Raw genomic sequence first — 21,686 nt, 5'->3', positions numbered from 1 at the left:
GATTATGACTGTTACGAATACGAGTATGATGCTCGGCCAGAAAAGGGATTAATGTTCTATTGGGAATATAAAGAAACATACTGGAAGTATGACCCTAGCATACAGGGAATATGATGGACAAAGGGTATATAAGGAACTGTTATTACTATATCTAAAATTACCAGAGTAGTACTATAATACTATTATACCTTACTACAGCCTACTTGCTGTAGTAGATAGCAGCCTATATCAGGCCTTACCAGATTCTATCTACTTCGCTAATATTATTGCTTGCAGTTAACCCAGGGAGTTACAACAGCCCAGCCAGGTGAATAGCTAACTATAATAGAATACTTCTTTACTAGTACTCAGTTCCAGGAAATTAACTCTATAAATTATATTATATCTTTCTATATGTATTCTTTCTATTTTTTCTTCCTGAATTAGCTAACTTTCTCCTTTTTCTATTTATTCTATAGTTTACTCTAATGTCTCTTAATAAAGGAATATACAGTATATAAAGGCCTGTAGCCAGAAGTTATATCTCTACTATACTAAATACTAAGAGTAGTATCTTACTAATAGGCTAATGCTATCCTTATATATACTAAATATAAATATATCTACTACCTTATTATAAGGTAAGTAGGACAGTACTTTGTCACATGATGTGTGGAGAATGAATATCCCTTTGCAGACAACCAACTGAACGGAGTGATGATAGACCTGCTGATGTTTCTAGAAGGGAACCTCTCATAGCCAGGAGTGATTCGCAAAAGACACACTATATCGAGATGGTAGATCTTACTATTCGACCGCAAAAAACCACTCGCGGTACTAGGCCGTCTTTCTATTGCATCTTACGCCAGCACACCATCTACAGCCCAATATAGGACATATATGGCTCAGAAGCTGTGGAAATATAAATGCATGCGGAAGTCCTGAATTGATAGTGGAGGACGGGGGATACTGAATACGAACGATCGACGATCCAAACCCGATCGATCCCTGGAAGACAAAGGAAGGAATACGACCTGACTCACCCAGCCTGGCTTTGAATGAAAATCAAATGTAAAGAGTGTACATTTTCTTTCAACGAGGATCATGACGATGTCTTACAGTGGGGCAGCCTGAGTCATTGGAATACGAGCTGTTCCCTTTAAAGAGCTCCCGATCAATGAAACACCGAATCCCACTTCGACCTCAACTCCACTTCTTCCCCTCACTTCATGAACAACAACCACCACAATGGCCGATATTGAATCTGCGTTCCAGTCCGCAATCGACGCCGGAAAAATAAACGGCGGCGTTATCTGCGCAACCAACAGCTCAGGAACCTTCAAGTACAACAACCCAATAGGCGAACGCACCCTCCTCTCAGGCTCAAAGCAACCCCACCAACTGTCCGATGTACTCTTCCTCGCCTCAGCAACAAAATTCATCACCGCTGTCGCCGCCCTCCAATGCGTCGAGGATGGCATCCTCTCCCTAGACGGGGACTTATCAGCCCTCGCACCAGAGCTCACATCCAAACAAGTCTTAACAGGGTACTCGGATGACGGCACCCCGCTCTTCGAGAAACCATCCCGACCCATCACTCTAGAACACCTAATCACCCACACCTCAGGGCTAGTCTACCACTTCATGAACCCGACCATCGCACAGTGGCGCGAGGAAAACGGCGCTCCGCTCAAAGACGAAAACGGCGAGCAGCGCCGGCTTACTGTTGAAGAGCTCTTCAGCTACCCGCTCGCCTTCCACCCCGGTGAATCGTGGATGTACGGGCCCGGGCTTGACTGGGCGGGCCGGATTGTCGAGAGGGCTACGGGGAAGAAGCTGATTGAGCGGATGCAGGAGCGCCTGTTTAACCCACTGGGGATTAATGATGCGCAGTTCTACCCTGTTACGCGTGAGGAGTTGCGTGAGAAGTTGGTGGACCTAAATCCCGATGATCCTGAGGCTCTAGGGCGGGCGGTGCTCGGTGGGGATGGGGATGCGAATCGGCGCACGCAAGGGGATTTTGGTGGTCAGGGGCTTTTTATGTCCGGGGAGAGTTTCGTCAAGGTGCTGCAGTCGATTTTGGCGAATGATGGGAAGTTGTTGAAACCTGAGACGGTGGATGGGATGTTTCAGCAGCGGTTGGGGGCTGAGGCGAGTAAAGGGCATCAAGATGCGCTGGCGGGTCCCATAGGCATCTTTTTCCGGGTGGGTATTGATGAAGATACGAAGATGGGATATGGGCTTGGCGGGGTCGTTACGTTGGAAGATGTTGAGGGTTGGTATGGGGATAAGACGATGACGTGGGGTGGTGGTCTCACGGTGGCTTGGTTTATTGACCAGAAGAATGGGCTTTGTGGTGTTGGAGCTGTCTTGAGCGCGTTGCCGATGGATATCCCAACTGTCTCGGATCTAAAGCAGGTCTTCCGAAAGGATGTCTATAGGAAGTATGCCGATTGGAAAAAGGAACAAAAGGCATGAAAGTGCATCTTCTGCTATATGTATTCAAGACTTAATGGAAAGAGTTTCTCGGGTATATAATTTATCAAAACAACACCAAATCCACCCCAGACTTCGCCAGATATACATCCCACCGCAAATCCGTTCCTGAACTCCAAAATCGGTTGAGTACATCTCTGGCCCTTGTAAAGTTCCCCATTCCCAGGGATTGCATGTGAGACATTCGTTCATCCACAATCCCTCGTTCAGTAATGTCGTCTGTCTCGCAACCGGCGCTGAATATGGGCCACAGAAGGAGAATATTGGTGGTCGATGAAGCGGGAAGTTTGCTCACTGCTTCTAATATATTGTGCACGTCGGCCCGCACCGTTTGGTGGTCCTTGGATAGCAACTGAACTCGTCGATGTAAATGGAGGAAGGCAGTATGAATGAATGCAGAGTGCGAAAGTTTCAGTTCGTCTGCCAGCTGAGACCGTTCCCGTCTGTAATTTGGTTGTGGGAGTGCCTCTATCTGTCTTTCGATTGACTCCGCTTGAGAATCAATTTCTAAATCCTTTGGGACTAAAGCCGTAGTATCGTCCGTGTTCATCGAGAGGTTATAACGTAACCTTGCGAGCTCTCCGATCTTTGCAAGAATCGGCAAGAGGCCCAGAGAATAGCCGCAAATGTCATCCACATACCCATTGGCCTGAGGGAGTTCATTTGAAAAATGCAGACAAGACTGGTAAAGTTGACTGTCCAACAGAGAGCTGTTGTGGAACAGCGAGAGTCCAGCCGAGACGTCCAGCGCCGCAAACCATTTGACCAAATAGACATCAAGAAGACCACTGCTACCACTGGTGTTATTCCGGTTAATCCTAGATAACAACATCCCTCGCACACCCTCAAGGTGCATCCTAAACACGTCTAGATTTCCGTTGCATACGTCGTTCGTGCACAATGCCATGGCGGTCATGGCCGTCCCGTGTGCATTGCCCCCATTCGCCAGCGCCGCCCGCAGCCCGGCTATTGCGTCGTTTGTGAATCTTAATACTGTGTCATCTGCATCCCCAGTAAGCGTCATCCTGCGCCGTGCGTGGCTATCCGAGGTCGCAAGAAGCGCGTACAGAAGATGCGGCGTCTCCATTGCAGAAGCGACCAGTCTATCCGAGAAGGAGCGCGATGCGAGCGGGAATATCATCGTCGTTGTCTCCGAAAGAATAGATTGAATAGATAGTCTAGATTGGATGGCTGATGGATACAGCGATGGCGCCGACACACCGGCCTGCAGCGGGATGACTTGATTTCGCGGCACTGCAGGAATAGAGCGCAGTTGTTGTCGTCTCTGGCCTTGTCGGCGCGTATCACTCTTGCACTGGCTATTTACAGCGATAAATTGTGATTCGTATTTGCATTGTCGCGGAAACCGAGTGCATCGCGAGCATACTGGTGTCTGTAGGTCGCATTTCACCTTCTTCCGCCGGCATTCGGTGCATCCATCGCGTCTGCGCTCAGCTGGCTTTTCTGGCTGGGGCATAGAGTCTTGATTCCAAGTGATTGCATGAGTCTAGCTCGGCAATTATGCAGGTAGAGGAAGATTGTGGGGAGGGCCGTCAAGTGCATTGTGAACAGGAGAAGTCTTGGGGCTGTGTGGCGCTGAGAACCGAGTGTTCGGCTGCCGGTCTTAGTAACACATTGCGAAGCCACTCTTTACCAACAATCTTCCTCTTTACAAACTTTCATCAATCAACTAGTCCTTGTAGGACTATTGTTAGACTGCAGAGGCATGGCATCCGACACGTGGCCAGCACGTGCTCCTACACGATAAATAAGGCCCTCCATCTGCAGTCCCGATCAGGTTTTCTTCCTAACAAAACTCACCCCGAGACGATGCACCGATGGCCGCCAACCAAGTCCTCTCCGTGCCAGAACTTCTAGAGGGCATCCTAGCCAACCTCCCAGTCCGCAGCTTGCTGCTCATGCAACGCACCAGTCGGCAGTGGAACGAAGTCATTACGCACTCTCCGGTGCTGCAGCAGAAGCTGTTCTTCCAGCCCGCCCGGACATGTCCACAGCCGCAAGAAAACCTGGCCGTGGAGGTAAATCCGCTCATCCAGGAAATTTTCCCTCCGTTTATAGACGACCTCAAAACTCTCAATTACGGCAATCTGGACGACGTGGAAGACGACCTCTGCCTGGTGGAGAGCCGTCCGCCCTACAAAGACGGCGTGGAGATCCTGTGCCAACAGCAATGGTACAAGTCTGAGACGAAACGAAAGGCCGTTCTGCGGCCGGACGCATCCTGGCGCCGCATGTTTCCTTCACACCCTCCGCCGCGAGTGGGGAAGTTCGAGATCAATTTATCCGGCTGCGGCTGTGGCGATGATATGTTGGAGGCCGAGCTCGTGGACCAGCAGAGTCCATGCCCACGAATGGGCTTGATTTGGGATTCTGTAGCTTTTATACTGGATGACCTTCCTGGCTCTGGATTTACCATTTCCTGGTGGCGTCGGAGGCCCAGAGACACCGCCGATGACGAGGAGCTGAGGAGAAATTGGGTCCTGGAGCTACTCGTCGAAACACAGCACACTTGGGAGTGTTACAAGGCCCATGAAGCATATGTGCCCTCGGGCTTAAGGGTGGCCGATTACGACAACCTCATTTCGTACAAACGAGTTGATCGAGACGAAAGATCTCTTACGGAAGGGGAGGCTCCTCCATTGAGTGTGTTAACACGAGCGCAGAACGAGCAATAATACAACAAGTCTCTTGCTACTGCTCGAATTAATGAATCCATCAACACTTGTTTTCCTTGTCCTTCTTCTGTTTTTCGACTAGTTCCTCAGTAGTCCTTTTAGTGTCGTCATGAATCCGTTTAAAGGTACTTTGGACGAAATGATGAGTTCTCGCAGATTCAGCGTAAGGAACTGCAGGATTACTCCCATCCTTGCCCATGTTATCGACCTAGTATTGATTTATTGGAGTTAGCAGGCTGCAACAAGTTGCCAGCGAGAGTTAGGTATAGGAACTTTGAACCCACCCAGTGTTTAAAACTGCGACCATCCTTAAAATTGTTTGGCTCGGCCTTGAGGATCGCTTTGTTTTCGCTCCAAGTTTCTTTCAAGTTAACTTCCTGGAATCTACTTCTACCCAAGACCTTGCAAAGTGATTCCGGCAGTTCTGACTCTGTCGCTCTGCGAAAGACCACATGGCCGCCCGCTTCCCGTAGGCCCAGGCCTCCGATATATACTCCCTTATCTGTAGTCCTGTCCCTCATCATCAAATCTGGGATATACGAAGCGGCCGTAGTCTCCCGGCGGCCATCAGAAATGGTCTTGGACAGATGCATCAGGTCATCGACGTGAGGCTTGACCTTTTTCCAGGCTTCGCCTTTGCCCGTCCCCTCTTGCATGCGCCACTCATTCACCAGATCGCTGATTCCCCTCATCAGCCTGGGATACGTGTTTCCTGCGCCCAGCCTGTTCACTTGATCGTTGTTGAGGATCCTGGGCTTCGAGATCTGCTTGAATCGATCGTCCTTCAAGTTGTAGAGCTCTACCGCAGCTCGGTCAAGGTCGGCGCTGCCCTTGCTGGGATCGGGTTCAGTAAGTCCCAGGTCGATTCTCGGCGTGCTCTCCGGGTCCAACAACCCGTCAACGGTGCGTTGCATAAACTCATTGTATGTGAGCCGTCCTTCTTTCCCAGATCCTCTGTTGTTCTTTGTTTTAGCGCCCCCAGCCTTGGTGAATGGGAGAATGATCTTTTGTTTGTCGGCGCCGTAGACATCTCTAGAAAGAGCAAAAGCAGTGTTAACCAGGGCTCCCGACAGCGACTTATACTCCCCCGCAATTCCCCCAAAGGAGAGTTTTGGCTTCAAGGGTAGAGTTCTCACACTGCAATGTTGTACACCTTCCACTGCCAAATCCTTTCCACGCAGTGAAAGAGGTCGTTTGGGCCGGGAGTGTAAGCACCGCTAATTTCGACAGCGAGCAGCGCCAGCCAGACGGCGAGAAACTGAAGTAACGGAGTCCACCTCATTGTTCAAGACACAAGAATCAAGGGTAAAAGAAAAGGAGAATTGAGTCTGGCTCCTGGGAGACAGATATGAGATATGAGAAGGCGTGTTTATGAAAGAACCAAGTAACCTGAGGAATTGGTGATCAAAAACGGCAAATATACAACTATCTCCCATGGGCGAGCATTACCCTCGTTTCACATGCCCACTAATTTCATCCAAGGGACACTGGTTTTTATTTTTGGCCATCCAAACCTCAACGGAATGAACAAAGGTGCTTCGGAGTAGTTCGGCCACCTGCAGCTCTCAATTCCTCAGGCCCCCAACGCACGGTCTCGGTGCAGCAGTGGAAGAGGCATTGAATGCCTGAAGGGTTCAGCTGCAGATTTCCGTGTGATTGAGCCCCTTCACAATTCTTAGCTCATTCTTAGGACTCCGTATTGGCTAACGGAACCCCTGCTAAGCTCAACCCTGATTTTTGGCATATGCTTGGCGTCCTGTCTCGGCATCATGGTGCGCTTCCTATACAAGCTTGAGATTGGGGATGGAGGCGCACTGGACGCCTGACAGGATTCTGCAGTTGGTCCCTGACATGCTAAGCTATACTACGGTCCTTTTCACTTTCTTGTGCCGTAAGAGCTCCTTGGCAGCCCCGACTCCGGTCCCCTTTGGGGAGGATGGTGCGCTGGTCACCTTTAGGGCTGGCCGGATACGACCTCATTTTTGAGAAAGGCAGCTATGCGCACCAGGTTTTCTACAAGGCTAGGACGCTCCGGGCCGCTACTGTCTCAGTTATGGCATTGTGATACGTGGACGAGGCCCAGTATCTCCATGCCCTATTCTAGTGTATACTCTGGGTCCTGTACCTGGACTATCCGACACGGAATTACAACTAAATAACAGGAACTGCGAGTACCAGGACAGTATGTCTTCTTTTTAGCCGAGAGTAGGAGTGGCAGGGCAGTGGGGGTAAAAAAAAGACCTACCTTTATTTATTCTCATATGCTTCACCCAGACAAGTCAATCTCCCTCGACTTCGTGTTTCTTTTCGGAGCTTCTTCCTACCTAAAAATGGTGCGCCTCACACCAATTATCCTGGTTGCTGTTTCTAGTGTCGTCGCCGGTCACTATCACGCCGGTCCACTCGTCGATGGCTGTCCCCAGCCATGCCGCAGTGTCGGCCCCAATCCCAGTAACTGGACGCACCTCCATGGCACAGGTGACCTGACACTCTGCGAGAAGCCTCTCCTGTTTGATTTAAATATCAAAAACGACCTAGCGCTGTCTCCGACTATCCGGAGTTGCGCTGTCGAGGGCGCGGACATGGACTTTAGTGAAATATCCAGACTCCGCAGTAAGGATAGTAATGACAGCAATACGTCATTGCGCTGGGAGGACGTTGACCAGGAAGGTCCGGATGCCGTGGAAGAAGCAATTCGATCTGACCCAACATGTGGTGCGACTGGGACCCAGATAAAGGTAGGGCTACGGACTGGTCCTCGCAGCGTCCTGGATGCGGGCGAGGAAGCCGCCGCCGCTGCAAAGTTACTTGCAAAGTACATCGCCAACTCCGCGTCGTGTGGAAGGAATATTCTGTTCGCGAAGTCCGGGTCCGCTATTGTGGCGGCTTTCACTGGGTCCGAGGTCCAGAAGGCCAGTTTCGACGATCTGGGCGAGGTTTTCGGGTGCGTATATCCATCGCCGAACCGGCTTGCTCTGGGGATTTGTGCTAATGCGACAAATTGTTTGTAGGAAAGAATTGCAATCCGGGACACAGGTCATCGAGGTCTGTCACCCTGCAGATACCTCTGACCAGACCGTCGGCCTGTTTGCGATTAACTCGCTAGACGAGCTGCCCGACGCCCAGAGTGCGCTGGTCGAGTGGGCCGAGGGCAGCTGTAAAATCGATGAGACGGAAGAAGGCACCGCTCAAAGAGTCAGCTTGAAAGTCCTTGTCGCAGACGAAGCGCCAACTACAGCAGAGAAGCGTGACGAGGATATGTCCCCCGTCCGCGGGCTCCTCGCAACCCGGGCAGAGTGCAAGACGACAGAGGTGAAAAAGGGCGACAGCTGTGCGTCCCTCGCAAAGCGGTGCAAGATATCAGGCGCAACCTTTACCAAGTATAACCCAGATAAAGGCCTTTGTGGCAATCTTGCCCCCAAGCAACTCGTCTGTTGCTCTAAGGGAAGCCTTCCAGACCTGAAGCCTAAGCCACAGAAGGACGGAACATGCGCAACTTACAAGGTCTCGACCAACGATGGCTGCGAGAGCATCGGCGCCAGATATGGCCTAAAGGAGAATGATATCAAAAGTCTCAACAAGGCAACCTGGGGCTTCGCGGGTTGCGGAAAGAACAGCCTACAGCCAGGGCAAATCATCTGTCTGAGTAAAGGCAACACTCCAATGCCGAGCCCTCTCAAGGACGCAACCCGCGGGCCCCGGAACCCGGGAACGAAGAAGCCTAATGGGAAGTTTGACGGCTTTGACCTGGTCAAACTCAATCCCTGTCCACTGAAAGCGTGCTGCTCCGGGTGGGGGTTCTGTGGTACGACTAGTGAGTTCTGCACCAAAGACGCGGCCGACACGGGTGCTCCTGGGGCGATCAAGCCTGGGAAGAACGGCTGCATTTCCAACTGCGGGATGGAGATCGTGGGAAATGACGAGAAACCCGAGGCGGCTCTCCGTGTGGCTTACTTTGAGGCCTTCAATATCGAACGGGACTGCCTGCGCATGGATGCTACGGAAATCCCTGTGGCAAAGAAGATTTTCGACGGAAATCCGTGGGTAGGGCTGGACCCAATTTACGTGGCCCCTGACCACAATATAGTTCATTTTGCGTTTGCAGGGATTACGAAGGACTTTGAGGTCACCTTTGACAAGGGAATTAAGGAGCAATTCGACAAGTTCATGGATATGGAGGCTCCGTGGCTCAAGGTGCTTTCGTTTGGTGGCTGGGCTGAATCTACTGATCCAGAGACTTTTCAGCTGTACAAAGATGCAGTGAAAAAGGCCAACCGTGAGAAGTTCTCGGATAATGTTGTCAAGTTCGCCAAGGACAAGGGCCTATACGGGTTGGACTTTGACTGGGAGTATCCAGGGGCCCCCGATATCCCCGGGGTGCCGGACGGAGGCGACGACGAACCAGAGGCCTATCTCGAGTTTCTTAAGCTTGTCAGAAAAAAGCTCGGAACAGATCATCACTCGGTCTCTGTTGCGCTTCCTGCCTCATACTGGTACCTGAAGCCCTTCCCCGTGGACAAGATGGCGAAATATGTCGATTACTTTGTGTATATGACTTACGACCTTCACGGTCAGTGGGGTATGTATTCCACCCTCTCCAGTTCACCTTTTCTATGGATAATAATGGCCTTCTAGATTATGGTAATGAATATGCCAGTCCCGGCTGCAAGAAGGGAAACTGCCTGCGTTCGCATGTCAACAAAACAGAAACCGAGAACTCACTAGCAATGATTACAAAGGCAGGCGTACCGGCGTCTAAGATTGTCGTCGGCGTCACTAGCTACGCGCGGAGCTTTGGGATGAAAGATTCGAAATGTACTGGTCCGACGTGCACATTTACCGGTAGCTTCAACGAATCTACTGCCGAGGCAGGCCACTGCACCAACACTCGCGGCTATATCTCCAACGTAGAGCTGAAGGAGATATCAGATATGCACGATGAAGGTTATGACGGAGTCGAGGTCAAGAAATGGTACGACAAGGATTCGGACTCGGATATCATGGTATACGGGACCCAGGGCAAGCTCACCACCTGGGCTGGCTGGATGAGCGATGAAACCAAGAAACGGCGGGTTGACTGGATCACGGATTTGAATTTTGGAGGCACTGTGGACTGGGCACTCGATCTTGGAACTTTTTACAAAGGGCCAAAGCCCGAGGAGGGAGACCCGGAGGCTGCACTCTGGGATATTCCCGATAACAGTTGCGATCCCAACCAATGGCCTGTTAACCTGGACGAGTTCGAAATAGCCCCCGAGCTGGTGCCTGGGCCTTGCCGTGCAATGGTGTTGCTCAATTTCCTTATCGACGAGCTGGCTGTCGCGACAGAAGCATACGAGGAGGCATCGAAGGGCTTCGACGACAAATTCAAATACTACGCCGAGTGGGTTAAGGACAATATCAACCCTTCCCTGGATACATTCATGAAAGGCAACGGTACGGAGTTTATGGACTGTAAATGGTCCTCCCAAAGCGGGACGGTTGATAAACACGGTGATGGGCCCTGTACTGAGATGGACTTGGATGGCGGTAATGGATCGGCCAGCCAATACCCCGACAATTCGGTCACGTACACGGTGCGGGATGAGGAGGGTTTCTACAAGAAGCTGGAGGCAGACACCGGCATCCTGAAGGATTGGATCTACTGGAAGGATAAACACGATGTCCGATATCCTGGGTGTCCCTGTCCGCAGCCGCCCAACTGTGAGGTTTGCGGAGGTGACTTCTACCACAACTACCCGCGCGCCAAAGACTACGACGATATTGACGTAGTAAACCCCAAGGAACTCATTGATGAGGCCGTCCCCAGCACTGAGGAACTGGAATGGGCGATCATAGAGACCTACATAGAAATGACCATGGGGGGACTGGACGCCGACGAGGATGATGTCGTGACAGCCTTCAGCATGCCCGTTTTCATGCTCCAGGACGCGGCCAAGCAGATTGAGGAGATCAAGAAGATTGGGGCAGAGGTTGGAGATGCTAAAAAGAAGGAACTTATCCTGAACATCGTTAGTATTGTCCTTGTTGTCATCCCGTTTGTCGGCGAGGCCACGGCGGCCCTGGGTGGAGCAGCGGCGATTGCCCGCGCAGCATTGGTGATCGGGGAGACGGGCAACATTGCAATGTCAGTCTATGAAATTGTCGATAACCCCGAGTCTGCGCCGTTTGCGATCCTGGGCATCATAGGAAGTGCATCGGTCATTCGCACCACGGGTGTCCGTAAGGCGTTTTCCCAGGCTGCAGGGGCACGGAGGGCACTCAGCGCGGACAAGATGAAAGCTTTTGGGCCAGCTTTTGTAAAGAAGGACGCTCAGGTTCAAAGGATTCTGAAGGGTTGCACGGTGCGGTGAAGTATCTTATCCAATGTTTGCAGGGCAAGCGAGGGGTCTTCAACACGTTCAATTATATAATTTACTATGTTGTCGTTTGCCAGATTATTCCCCTAATTCTTCTAACCAGATGATGTCCTCCAGAATCTAGCTCAAGACAGCGTATAGTTAACTCGAAATGCGTACACCGTTCAATTAGTTAAATAGAAGCAATATCAATCAACCAACAACGCCTCCGGCGACACAAGATCAACCCAGCCCAAGTTTGGCTCCGACTGCTGCCATCCCAGCCTCTGCTGCACGAGCTTCGAATAGGTCTTGACATCCTCAGCCGGATACACCAGATACGAAATCTCCTCCTGCCTGTAGATGCCGCCACACATGAACATAATATGCACCATGCGGCTCCCCTCCTTGGCCGAGAAATGCCCACCGCCGTGATACAGACTCCCAAGCATGATAAACGCCTCGCCAGCTTTCAGCTCCGCATCAACAACACCCTTGTTCCCGTCAGGTCCGAAATCAGGCCTCTCGTCGCCCCAGAGGTGACTCCCCGGTACGATCCGCGTTGCGCCGATTTCCCTGGTCGTGTCGCATCCCGGTACGAAGAGGCCGAGCAGCATGTCTCTGTTTTCGTGGTACTCGTGGACTTTCGCGTGGCGCGCATGGTGGTTTTTATCATCGCGGTGGAGTTTCTGTGCTGGTGCGCCGGGGCGGATATCCATCGTTATAGCGATCGAGAGCAGCGGGTGCGTGGTGTTTGTAGAGGGCTCCTCATTGTACCAGTTTGTGGTCTTTATAGCGAGGAATATTTCTGCTAGATCTTGATACAGGGGGTCTGAGAAGAATTGCTCGCGCACGGTCTTGCTGCGGCCGACGAGGCGGGTGCATGTTTTTGTGCCGCCGTTGAGGGCTGATTATTAGTCTACTACGTACTGGCTGTGTATTTATTCAAGGTAGTGGAATATGAGTGGGACTCACCCCCGACTTCGCTGTTGCTGTCCCTGTTCAGGTAGGGCTCGACTTCGCGCCGGGCTTGAGCGAGTGTCTCGAGGGTAGTGAAGTTCTGGACTATCACGCTGCCGTCGCGCTTGAGGGCGCTGATGAACTCTTCGCGGGGAGCGGAGTAGGGGATTCTCTGGATGGACATTGTGGGAGTTTCTATTTGCAATAATTGAGAGAGTGGCGGTTCGTACAGCTTGTAGAATTGGGAATTCATTCTGGCTGGCAAGTAAACCCCGCAGAATATAAGTGACAATAACTGGCAGCAAATGGGGCGCTCTTATCAACTTGATTCTCATTGGTCGGGACGCCAACTTGTCCAGATCGAGACTAGGGCTGCTCTTATCATCCACCGCGTCTCCAATTTGATCCTTCGTTTCTCTTCATCTACTCCCTGCGCCTGGGCCTCCATTAAATCGCAGAAGGACATCACAAAGTGGTGTTTCATATAATAAATACAGTCGGAACAGAGTGTGTGGAAATGGCCCCTATCAACCTCTCCAGCGGGTATCCCGCACCATCACTCAACCCCATCAAACAACTAAACCAAGCCACCAACACCGTCTTTTCCACTCCCGACATATGGCATGATGGCATGATATACGGCGCAGATGCAGGGTACAATCCGTTGCGAAGAAATATCTCGCGGTGGCTGGCCCAATTCTACCACGGCGGGGATGAGGCACAGATAGACGCCGAGCGGATATGCATTACTGGCGGTGCGAGCCAGAATCTTGCTTGTCTGCTGCAGGTCTTTACGGATCCCGTTTTCACGAGGAATGTGTTCATCGTGGAGCCTGGATATTTTCTTGCGTTTCGGATTTTTGAAGACGCCGGGTTCCATGGCCGGTTGAGGGGTGTGCCGGAGGATGAGGAGGGGATTGATCTTGTCTTTTTGGAGGAGATGCTGAAGCGGGATGAAGATGCTAATCCGGATGGAAGTATCAAGGTTAGATGATCTATTTGAACTTATAATCATATACTAACCAGCTTACTAGCCTTTCAAACCGCCGAGACCATATCGGAAGCTCTACCGCCATGTCATCTACTGCGTCCCGACATTTTCTAACCCGTCTGGCAAGGTAATGAGCTTATCCAAGCGAAAGGACCTTATCCGACTCGCGAGGAAATACGACGCTCTGATTATCGCAGACGACGTCTATGACTTTGTCCACTGGCGGACAGACACGCCCTCAGACGACCCAGGCACTCGCAGCTTCAGTGATATCCTACCACGACTAGTCGATATCGAGCGAACGCTTGACGGCGGACCAGTGGACCGTTTCGGAAACTGTGTGAGCAATGGCAGTTTCAGCAAGTTAGTCGGTCCGGGGTGTCGCGTTGGCTGGGCTGAAGGGACTCCTGATTTTGCCTTTGGTCTCTCCCAGGCGTATGTCACTCCTTTCCCCTGCTGAATATACCAGGGTTCTAACAAAGACAGGGGATCCTCCCACTCTGGTGGCGCGCCATCGCACCTCATGTCAACATTCATTAATGAGATGGTGACCGATAAATCGACTATATCTCTGACGTCGCATATCCAGAATACCCTGATCCCTACATACTCAAGACGGCACAAGCTTCTCTTATCAGCTATTCTCCAACACCTTGTTCCGCTGGGGATCATAACCCCTCCTGCTAACCAGTATAACGTGGGCGGCGGGTTCTTCATCTGGCTGAAACTACCAAAGGCTTTGACAAGTACTGCCGTTGTTACTGCAGCGCGACAAGATGGTGTTCTTATTGCTGATGGGACGGTGTCTTCCCTGCCTGAGGGGAATGATGGCCTGAGCGATTATAGCGATTATATACGGTTATGTTTTGCGTGGGCGGATGAGGAACGCCTAGCAGAGGGGGTGATTATTCTAGCGGGGACACTGAAGCGGCTGGGGGGACATGATATTTCCAATGGTCGATAAATTGCATTTGTAAGATATCCATCCCTTTCTATACATCCATAAACAGCCCTTGTAGCTCTGCTTTTGTGAATATCGGCTACTTACACCCGATGACGACATGCAACTTGGAGATCGCGAATAAATATTAAACCAACCCCTCCAAATTATGAAGAACTTATCAACATCTCCCACTGTATATCCTTCCACAAAAAAAATGGCAAGCAAACCTCTCTTCCCGCTCTCATCATTTAACCCCGCCCCAGGAATCACACACCTCTGCGCAGCCGGCGAAAGCCTCCCCCTCCAAGCCCACAATGCCGCCTTCACCAAGTACATCAGCCACAAAGCCTCAGGCCACAAGGGCCGCGTTCAACAGGCTCAATATATAGAAGACACCCGGGCTCTAATTGCCGAGGCGTGGAGAGTCCGTCCCAAAGAGGTGGGATTCGCACCGAGCGTTGCAGACGGGGTCTCCATGCTCGTTGAGTCCTTGGACTGGACAGAGGGGGATAATGTCTGCGTGCACGCCGATGAATTCCCAAGCATTGTTGCACCTTTTGCATTGCGGCGTCAGCAGCAGGAGATTCAGTTGAAGAAGAATGGAGGCGATGGGGAAATAACCTCGCCTGAGGTGCGCTACTATACCAATAACAACAGTTCATTAAAAGATGTGGTTAATTCCAAAACACGTCTTATCGCCGTCAGCTACGTCTCATACCTCGACGGCTCACGGATCGATCTACAATCCTACCGAGCCCTAGCGGACTCCGTCGGTGCAATTCTCGTCATCGACTATACCCAAGCAGCAGGATACATGCCCATCAACGCCTCCATTGCCGACTTTGCCTTCTCGGCGTGCTACAAGTGGCTACTCGGCACGACCGGCGCTGCGATCGCGTACTGGAACCAGGGCAGAAGGCCGGATTGGAGGCCCGTTACTGGCGGGTGGCACTCGCTGGGTCTTGGGTCTGTTCGGCCGGCTTGGGAGACGAGTCGGCTTGAGGCGCGAGGGGATGCATTGTGCTTTAGTCGGGGGAATCCGGCTCATTTAGCTGTTTATGTGCTGCGGGAGTGTTTGGAATTTCTAGGGCGGTGGGGTGCGAGGGAGATTCAGGACCATGTGCAGGGGTTGACGGCGGCGTTGTTGGGGAGGTTGAGGGCTGAAGGGATTGTGTCTGCGACGCCGGTTGAGAGGGAGCGACATGGTGCGAGTGTTGTTGTGTATTGCGAGGGTGCGTCGGATATTGTGGATGAGATGGCGAGGAAGGGGGTTTATGTGTGGAATGGGCAGGGGAGGGTGCGCATTAGTTTCCATGGGTATAACTGTCTGGGAGATGTCGACCGGATTATGGAGGTATTCCCTGCGCTTTGGAGGAAGTTTAATGGGAATAAAGCGAAGCTGTAGATAACAATATTGTACTGATTATAGACCATAGTATACATCAGTACAATGGTTCGAATAGTGCGCGATGATTAGTTGGGATTATATTAAGGAATGTTTATGTGATGCACGCAGTAGATACAGTTTCCTCCAATGTCAGTAATGCAAATATCAGAATAAATCAAACCCCATTACCACCCTATACCCCCAGACTCTCAAGTAGGCAAGCTACTCTACTCCAGGGTGAGGAAGAACTCGGCGCCCTGGGTGATCTTGCACTCCTGCTTGATCCCTTCAATGGTTCCGTCGTACGGACCACACTGGTACCGAGGGCCCTTCTCGATAGTACCAGTGGACTTGCCATCAGGACCGTTGACAACGATGTCGTAGTTCTCGAGAGACTTGACACCGGTGGGGAAGTAGAAGTTGAAGGCCGGGTCGGCGCACTGGACAGGGTTCTCGGCGCCAGGGGGCAACTCGGGGTTCCTATAATTCCACGTTAGTTCTGCTTTATTACCTTATAGAAAGGAGAACTCACCACTGGGTGTTGCAGTTGGTAGATGACAGAGCGGCGCCGGACTTGTCGTGGCGGGTGATGGAGCCGAGGAAGACGATGCGGTTACCCTCTTCCAGCTGGCGGAGCGAGATGCTGCTGACGCTGATGGGGTGCGAGTCTTGTTGTCTCTTGATGGAGTCGGTAGAGGGGGCAGCAAGGGCAGCGCCGAGGGAGAGAGCGATAGCAGCGAAAGAGGCCTTCATTTTGATGGATGATTAAGATGATGGTAAGTGATTAGAATTGTTGGAATGTTCAAATGCTGATGCTGATGCTGATGCTGATGCTGATGCTTGATGCTTGAGATGATGTTGATGAGGACCAGAATTGACGAGAGTTGAGGGCCTTTATATATGTTTTCATGGCTGCGCGATGCTATTCTTGTCGCTTCAGAGTGCATACAGATCGCCATCTCTCATGTCCTGAAAGGAGGCCTTGCAAGCCACACTACGACCTGGCCAACTGTGACGGCCATACCCGTTGAAGGCCTGTCAGCATGTTCCTGGATGCAAACACCTGCTGGCCACTGATGAGCCCACAGTTTGAGCTGTCTCATCCTGGCTACTCGTAACGAAGCAAGGCCCCCGAAGCAAGGCCCCCGATGGCTTCGTCTAGACCAATGAAAGTCCTCGCTGGCTGCCCTACGCTGTCGATCATCTCCCTGGGGTGTTTAGTGCGGTCTATTTCAGACTAACTGCGCCTCGCCCTGAGTTTGGGAGCGCAAGGTCGAGCTTATTTCGGTTGGTGTGCTGGCAGCCACAGCTGAGTTGGGCTTCTGCAGTGAACGTGTATAGTTGACTCTATTAATAGGAGAAACATGCGGTCTGTTAATGTAACCATGGTATCCTGAGTATGCACTGAATATTGAATCTATTGTTCATTATGGCTTGCATTATATATACCTGAGGGTTACTGTAGCATTGAAAGCACCATCAAACACACATTAATTTATGCTAAATATGCCTGCATCATAGGAGATTCAAGTTTCAACTACAATAATAAGAAAATTAGTATAGAAGACTTCAAATTGTGCACATCGTATAATCTATGACTAATTATGCATCACATGCTGTTATCACCCGCTGACAAATTGAGTCAGCTTATCCTCAACAACCAACGCAGTCAACCCATCCATGATATCATCAAAATGGAGACTGAATACTACTCCGGCCTAAACTGGACATCGCCCACAGACCATGCAGAGTCCCTGTTTCCCTGGGAGACAGAACCACCCCGGTCGGGCCAGGCAGATGTGTGGGGGTCTGAGCTGGACCTGTTGCTCTCCGCTTCGTCATATCCGATGCCCGAGCCGCCACAGGAGGACCAACAGCAAGAGAATGGCCTAGCCGCTTTATATGGCGGTGTTCTTATAGAAGAGGATGCCTCAAATGAGTCTGCTTTATTTCAACCAACTGAAGCCAGGAATCCCAATCCACCAAGCAATCGCATCTCCAAACCAGCCGAGGCAAGGAAACGCGGCCGTCCACGGAAGCTCATTGATGATGCCGGCGTGAATGCAGAAGAGGTAAGAGAGGAGTCTAACCTACGCGGGCCCTCACATCTGACCGATGGTAGCGACGGCGCACGCAAGTCCGTATAGCCCAGCGGGCTTATCGGTCTCGCAAGGAGGCCAACATATCCTCGCTCAAAGACCGCATTAGCCAGTTAGAAACGGCGATCAAGCACATGAGTACCTCTGTTATATCTTTTGGTGATGATCTCGTCCGATCCGGTGCCTTGGATTCACATCCGGATTTATTGAGGCCCCTCGGGAACACCGTGCAGGCGTGCTTGGCTTTGCCGGCGCTTCCTCCTGGCGAGTCTGGGTATCAGATAGATGCCGGCTTGGCAGGGAAAAATCAGAAGCAGATTGGATACTCAACTTCGTCTACCTCTGAAGGCTCAGAGACGATGGAGATATCCGAGTTCATAGACCGGTTGCACGTCACCTGCAGCTACCAAGGATACCTCGTGTGCGCCAACCCAGCAGTTCCAGCGAGGCGAATAGAGCGCCCATTCCGGATTCTCCTTAGCCTTATGCCACGGATGTTCGTGGCCGAGCTTTTCAAGGACTGGCTACTCGCCAGAGCTGGCCACAAGACGCTTGACCACTGGGATCACATCCCTTTCTTCCGTATCGGAGGTGCCGGTACTCACTACCCTGTGTCGGGGAACCTGCACTTTCCCTTCCCTGCACATCAGGGCTCATCTGCCGTTGAAGAGAACGTGTCGAGATTTACAGCTGACTTGCAGGATGAGCTTGAAGATGAGTGGTTCGACCTAGGTGATCTCCAGGGCTACCTCCATGAGAGACAAGTGGTGTTTCCTGCGTCCTCAATGCCGTCTGGCACAATATTGGGACCGAAAGAACAGGACCCGGCTAGTGTTTCGCGCTTGATGCAGTGTATGTCCCGTCTCCATGTCGTGTGATTATTGCTAATTCCGTTCAGCATTGGTTAAAGGGGCCATTTGTCTGGGCCGGTCACCTGGCTTTCGGCGCCGGGATGTAGAGAAAGCCGTGGACGAATTCATAGCGGCCCAAAATGCCTCCTGACTGATATTCGTTTGCTTGAGATCGAAGAACATGAAGCTCAACGCGGTATGAGACGTGTTATGCCACATATTCGACACACCTCCCACCGAGACAGAACGGCACTTGCAGATTAATACATGAAACGCATCCATGAATACGCAGTGATCATGGTGGATTCAGATAGGTCGTCGACTATTATATCGCCCAGACTACGGATATCCAGGCAATCAATAGTCACCCATCTATCGCGATATACAGACCACGTGCAATCCCGCCGTTACCATAAGTAATGAAGAGACACAAAACGCCGCAGTCACATAATTATAATACATTAAATATTCAATACTTACATTAAACCCCCCCCTTTCTCCCAACCCAAACCTTCACTGCTCCTTCTTCCCATTCATATAAACCCTCTCATCCACACCCTCAACCTCCCTAACCACCCTCTCCATCTCCCTCACCTGCTTATCCCACTGCTCCTCCCCCATCTTCGTCTCGCGGTTAAACAAATCCGCCTCAGGCTGTCTGTAACTCCCACCAAGCCGATCCCAAAGCGTCGTGAACTGCCCGTAATTATAATTGAAGTATAGATGGTGGTACGTATGACACGCCGAGCCATTAACTATGGGCGATTTTGTCGCGTATTCCCCGTCATCTATGCAAACAAAGACCTTTATCAGCATGGGTATAATAGGTAATAATGTAGTAAGGTAGGTAGGTAGACGAACGAATCAAAACCGTCCACACGGTAACGAAGGCGAAAAGAGCTAGGTAAACCCTCTTCTCGAGCGGGAATAGGAATGGGAAGATGTGATATGGCATGGACTGTGCCCATCCATCGAGCGGGTGAAATGCAAAGCTTGCATAAGGTGTCGGCACGATCCACTTGTGATGAGGCTTGTGCAGCCACTTGTACACGGCTGGGTGGTGCTCGAAGCGATGGATCCAGTAGATAGCGAAGTCGGTGAATGCGATGAAGAAAGGGAACTGGAGGTATGTGTATGCAGGAAACGGGGGCGTGGAGGAGTAGAGCCGCGAGTAGCCGTGGAGTTCGAGGAGGAAGAAGGGGATCGTAAGTAAGGCCATTTGGGGGATGGCGAGGAGGGCTGATTGGATTTCGAGGGGGATTTGGCGGGTGAGGAATTTGGGGTGTGTTGTGGATTTTTTGTCGAAGATGAAGATGTAAGAGAGGGTTGAGGTTGTGAGGTACGTGAGGGCGCCGAATAGCCTGTATAGTTAGTATGCAGTTGATGTAGGGATATGGTGGTGTACCATGTTAGGAAGAACAGGGTGATGCCTTGTCGGAATGGACTATCCCGTGGCAGGAGACTTTTGCCAGCCCATTCTGAAGGTGGCAGATTGATATACTGGGCGATGTTCTGGTTGTACTCGATGGCGGTGGTGTTCGATGGGAGGAGGATTGCGTACACCCGGTCCAGGACAAACGTGTCCACGATATCAAGAACAAGATCCATTTTGGTCTGTGTTATTTTATTCATGATTGAGAGCCTTCGCCTTTTATCCAATATTAAACAGTCAGCCCAGTCGGAAGGAAACTGCCCGGAAAGGAGTATCGTATGACCTCGCAAACAAAATTACTACATGACTAGAAATCGGACCAAAGTAATTTGCGCCTGCGCTTATTCGAAGAGGTACAGTTCCAATCTCCATCCAACACCGACATATCTGGTGGATTACTTCTTCAACCCAACCCTAGTTACGCCATTCCGTTCGTTACACTACCATCGATAGAGCTTATGAGTATATACTGTTACATCTGCACTACCTGGTCTAGAACGACGGCACTTTGAGCTGGTCCATCGCATCCACACCAACTTTCCTCCCCAGCATCTCAACCACCCTCACGTCATTACAGCCAGCAGCATATGCGATAGGCGTTCGCCCATCCAGATCCTTCCTCCCCGGGTCCGCTCCATGGGCGAGCAATATATCGATATACTCAAGCCGCCCCAACTCCGCAGCATGGGACAGCGGAGTCCGGCCATCATGCCCAGCAGCGTCTACATCAATCCCATGGTGTTCCAAGAGCAAAGTAACAGCCGCGACATCATCCCTCCTTACCGCAATACACAAAGGAGTGGAGGAATGTTGATGCTGACTACCTCGATAATTCACATCCAAATCAGACCTGGTCAGAAGCGCCCGCAGCAGCGACACATGCGCGGACGGCGACAGCGCTTCCATAAGCGGATTTCGGCCCTGCGAGTCACTCCAGTTCGGATCCACAGTGGGATGGGGGAGGAGGAGTCGCACGACGCGCTCGTCCTTTTGGCATATGGCCGTGAGGAGCGGGGACTGGTTTGTCCTAGGGTCTATGACGTTGCCGTCGGCGCCGTGCTCGAGGAGTAGAGTGGCGATTCTATCTAGACGGTGGGATAGTGCCCAGAGCAGGGGAGTGCGGCTTACTGAGTCGCGGTAGTTGAGGTCGACTTTGGGGTTGGCCATGAGTGTTTGTGCGGTGGTGGTGTGGGCGCATGCGATTGCGAGGAAGAGGGGGATGGAGTATTGCAGGCCGTTTCGGTGGACGCCTGGTCCGTCTGTGTTGAAGAGCTGGAGGAGGAAGATGTCCTGTTTTCCTGGGGGTAGGGATGTTGCTGGTGATGTGGTTTCTTGGACTTCGTGGTCTAGCAGGGTCTGGACGATATCGGCGTGCCCGGCTACTGCAGCAGCGCATAGTGGAGTTTGCAGCCGGTCTTTGCTGAACTGATAACTCGCCCCTCGGTTGAGCAGGAATTTAACCATGGCGATATGACCGTCGCATGCGGCGTGGTAGAGGAGGGTTTGACCGTCCT

At 51.4% G+C, this 21,686-nt stretch overlaps 10 protein-coding genes across 10 annotated transcripts; 6 read left to right on the top strand and 4 right to left on the bottom strand.

The window, feature by feature from the left end:
• Positions 1–882: 882 nt before the first annotated feature.
• Positions 883–2,572, top strand: ASPVEDRAFT_38375 (serine hydrolase domain-containing protein). Its single transcript, XM_040811689.1, has one exon. The coding sequence runs from the start codon at positions 1,228–1,230 to the stop codon at positions 2,455–2,457; it is 1,230 nt and encodes a 409-aa protein (XP_040664671.1). The 5' UTR covers positions 883–1,227; the 3' UTR covers positions 2,458–2,572.
• ASPVEDRAFT_485899 (transcription factor domain-containing protein) lies at positions 2,400–4,114 on the bottom strand. Its single transcript, XM_040814037.1, has one exon. It carries the CDS (start codon positions 3,950–3,952, stop codon positions 2,522–2,524), a length of 1,431 nt encoding a protein of 476 aa, XP_040664670.1. The 5' UTR covers positions 3,953–4,114; the 3' UTR covers positions 2,400–2,521.
• Positions 4,115–4,160: 46 nt separating this feature from the next.
• ASPVEDRAFT_38374 (uncharacterized protein) lies at positions 4,161–5,521 on the top strand. Its single transcript, XM_040811688.1, has one exon. The coding sequence runs from the start codon at positions 4,314–4,316 to the stop codon at positions 5,169–5,171; it is 858 nt and encodes a 285-aa protein (XP_040664669.1). The 5' UTR covers positions 4,161–4,313; the 3' UTR covers positions 5,172–5,521.
• Positions 5,522–7,501: 1,980 nt separating this feature from the next.
• Positions 7,502–11,524, top strand: ASPVEDRAFT_80535 (uncharacterized protein; the record flags this gene model as incomplete). Its single annotated transcript, XM_040816893.1, has 3 exons — positions 7,502–8,115; positions 8,183–9,750; positions 9,807–11,524. The coding sequence occupies 3 exons, from the start codon at positions 7,502–7,504 to the stop codon at positions 11,522–11,524; spliced, it is 3,900 nt and encodes a 1,299-aa protein (XP_040664668.1).
• Positions 11,525–11,555: 31 nt separating this feature from the next.
• Positions 11,556–12,713, bottom strand: ASPVEDRAFT_60115 (uncharacterized protein). Its single transcript, XM_040815516.1, has 2 exons — positions 12,485–12,713; positions 11,556–12,416 (listed from the first exon to the last, which is right to left on the bottom strand). The coding sequence occupies exons 1-2, from the start codon at positions 12,651–12,653 to the stop codon at positions 11,719–11,721; spliced, it is 867 nt and encodes a 288-aa protein (XP_040664667.1). The 5' UTR covers positions 12,654–12,713; the 3' UTR covers positions 11,556–11,718.
• Positions 12,714–12,995: 282 nt separating this feature from the next.
• ASPVEDRAFT_95334 (aminotransferase-like domain-containing protein) lies at positions 12,996–14,400 on the top strand (the record flags this gene model as incomplete). Its single annotated transcript, XM_040818773.1, has 3 exons — positions 12,996–13,454; positions 13,504–13,895; positions 13,947–14,400. Coding segments are annotated over 3 exons (1,305 nt in total), but the record flags the coding sequence as incomplete, so codon positions are not given.
• A 217-nt stretch (positions 14,401–14,617) lies between these two features.
• On the top strand, positions 14,618–15,808 carry ASPVEDRAFT_25746 (uncharacterized protein; the record flags this gene model as incomplete). The annotated part of the gene is made up of 1 exon (XM_040809811.1): positions 14,618–15,808. One exon carries the CDS (start codon positions 14,618–14,620, stop codon positions 15,806–15,808), a length of 1,191 nt encoding a protein of 396 aa, XP_040664665.1.
• On the bottom strand, positions 15,752–16,884 carry ASPVEDRAFT_69420 (uncharacterized protein). The gene is made up of 2 exons (XM_040816020.1): positions 16,323–16,884; positions 15,752–16,270 (listed from the first exon to the last, which is right to left on the bottom strand). Exons 1-2 carry the CDS (start codon positions 16,541–16,543, stop codon positions 16,018–16,020), a joined length of 474 nt encoding a protein of 157 aa, XP_040664664.1. The 5' UTR covers positions 16,544–16,884; the 3' UTR covers positions 15,752–16,017.
• Positions 16,885–17,484: 600 nt separating this feature from the next.
• ASPVEDRAFT_124269 (bZIP transcription factor) lies at positions 17,485–18,891 on the top strand (the record flags this gene model as incomplete). Its single annotated transcript, XM_040806162.1, has 3 exons — positions 17,485–17,862; positions 17,913–18,741; positions 18,788–18,891. The coding sequence occupies 3 exons, from the start codon at positions 17,485–17,487 to the stop codon at positions 18,889–18,891; spliced, it is 1,311 nt and encodes a 436-aa protein (XP_040664663.1).
• A 362-nt stretch (positions 18,892–19,253) lies between these two features.
• On the bottom strand, positions 19,254–20,348 carry ASPVEDRAFT_80529 (sterol desaturase family protein; the record flags this gene model as incomplete). Its single annotated transcript, XM_040816892.1, has 3 exons — positions 19,254–19,528; positions 19,602–20,101; positions 20,146–20,348. The coding sequence occupies 3 exons, from the start codon at positions 20,346–20,348 to the stop codon at positions 19,254–19,256; spliced, it is 978 nt and encodes a 325-aa protein (XP_040664662.1).
• Between the last annotated feature and the right edge of the window lie 1,338 nt (positions 20,349–21,686).

The sequence above is a fragment of the Aspergillus versicolor genome (genome assembly GCF_001890125.1).
Source record: "Aspergillus versicolor CBS 583.65 unplaced genomic scaffold ASPVEscaffold_2, whole genome shotgun sequence".
In the NCBI taxonomy this organism is placed as follows: Eukaryota; Fungi; Ascomycota; class Eurotiomycetes; order Eurotiales; family Aspergillaceae; genus Aspergillus; species Aspergillus versicolor.
This window is presented reverse-complemented; position numbering and strand designations above follow the sequence as displayed.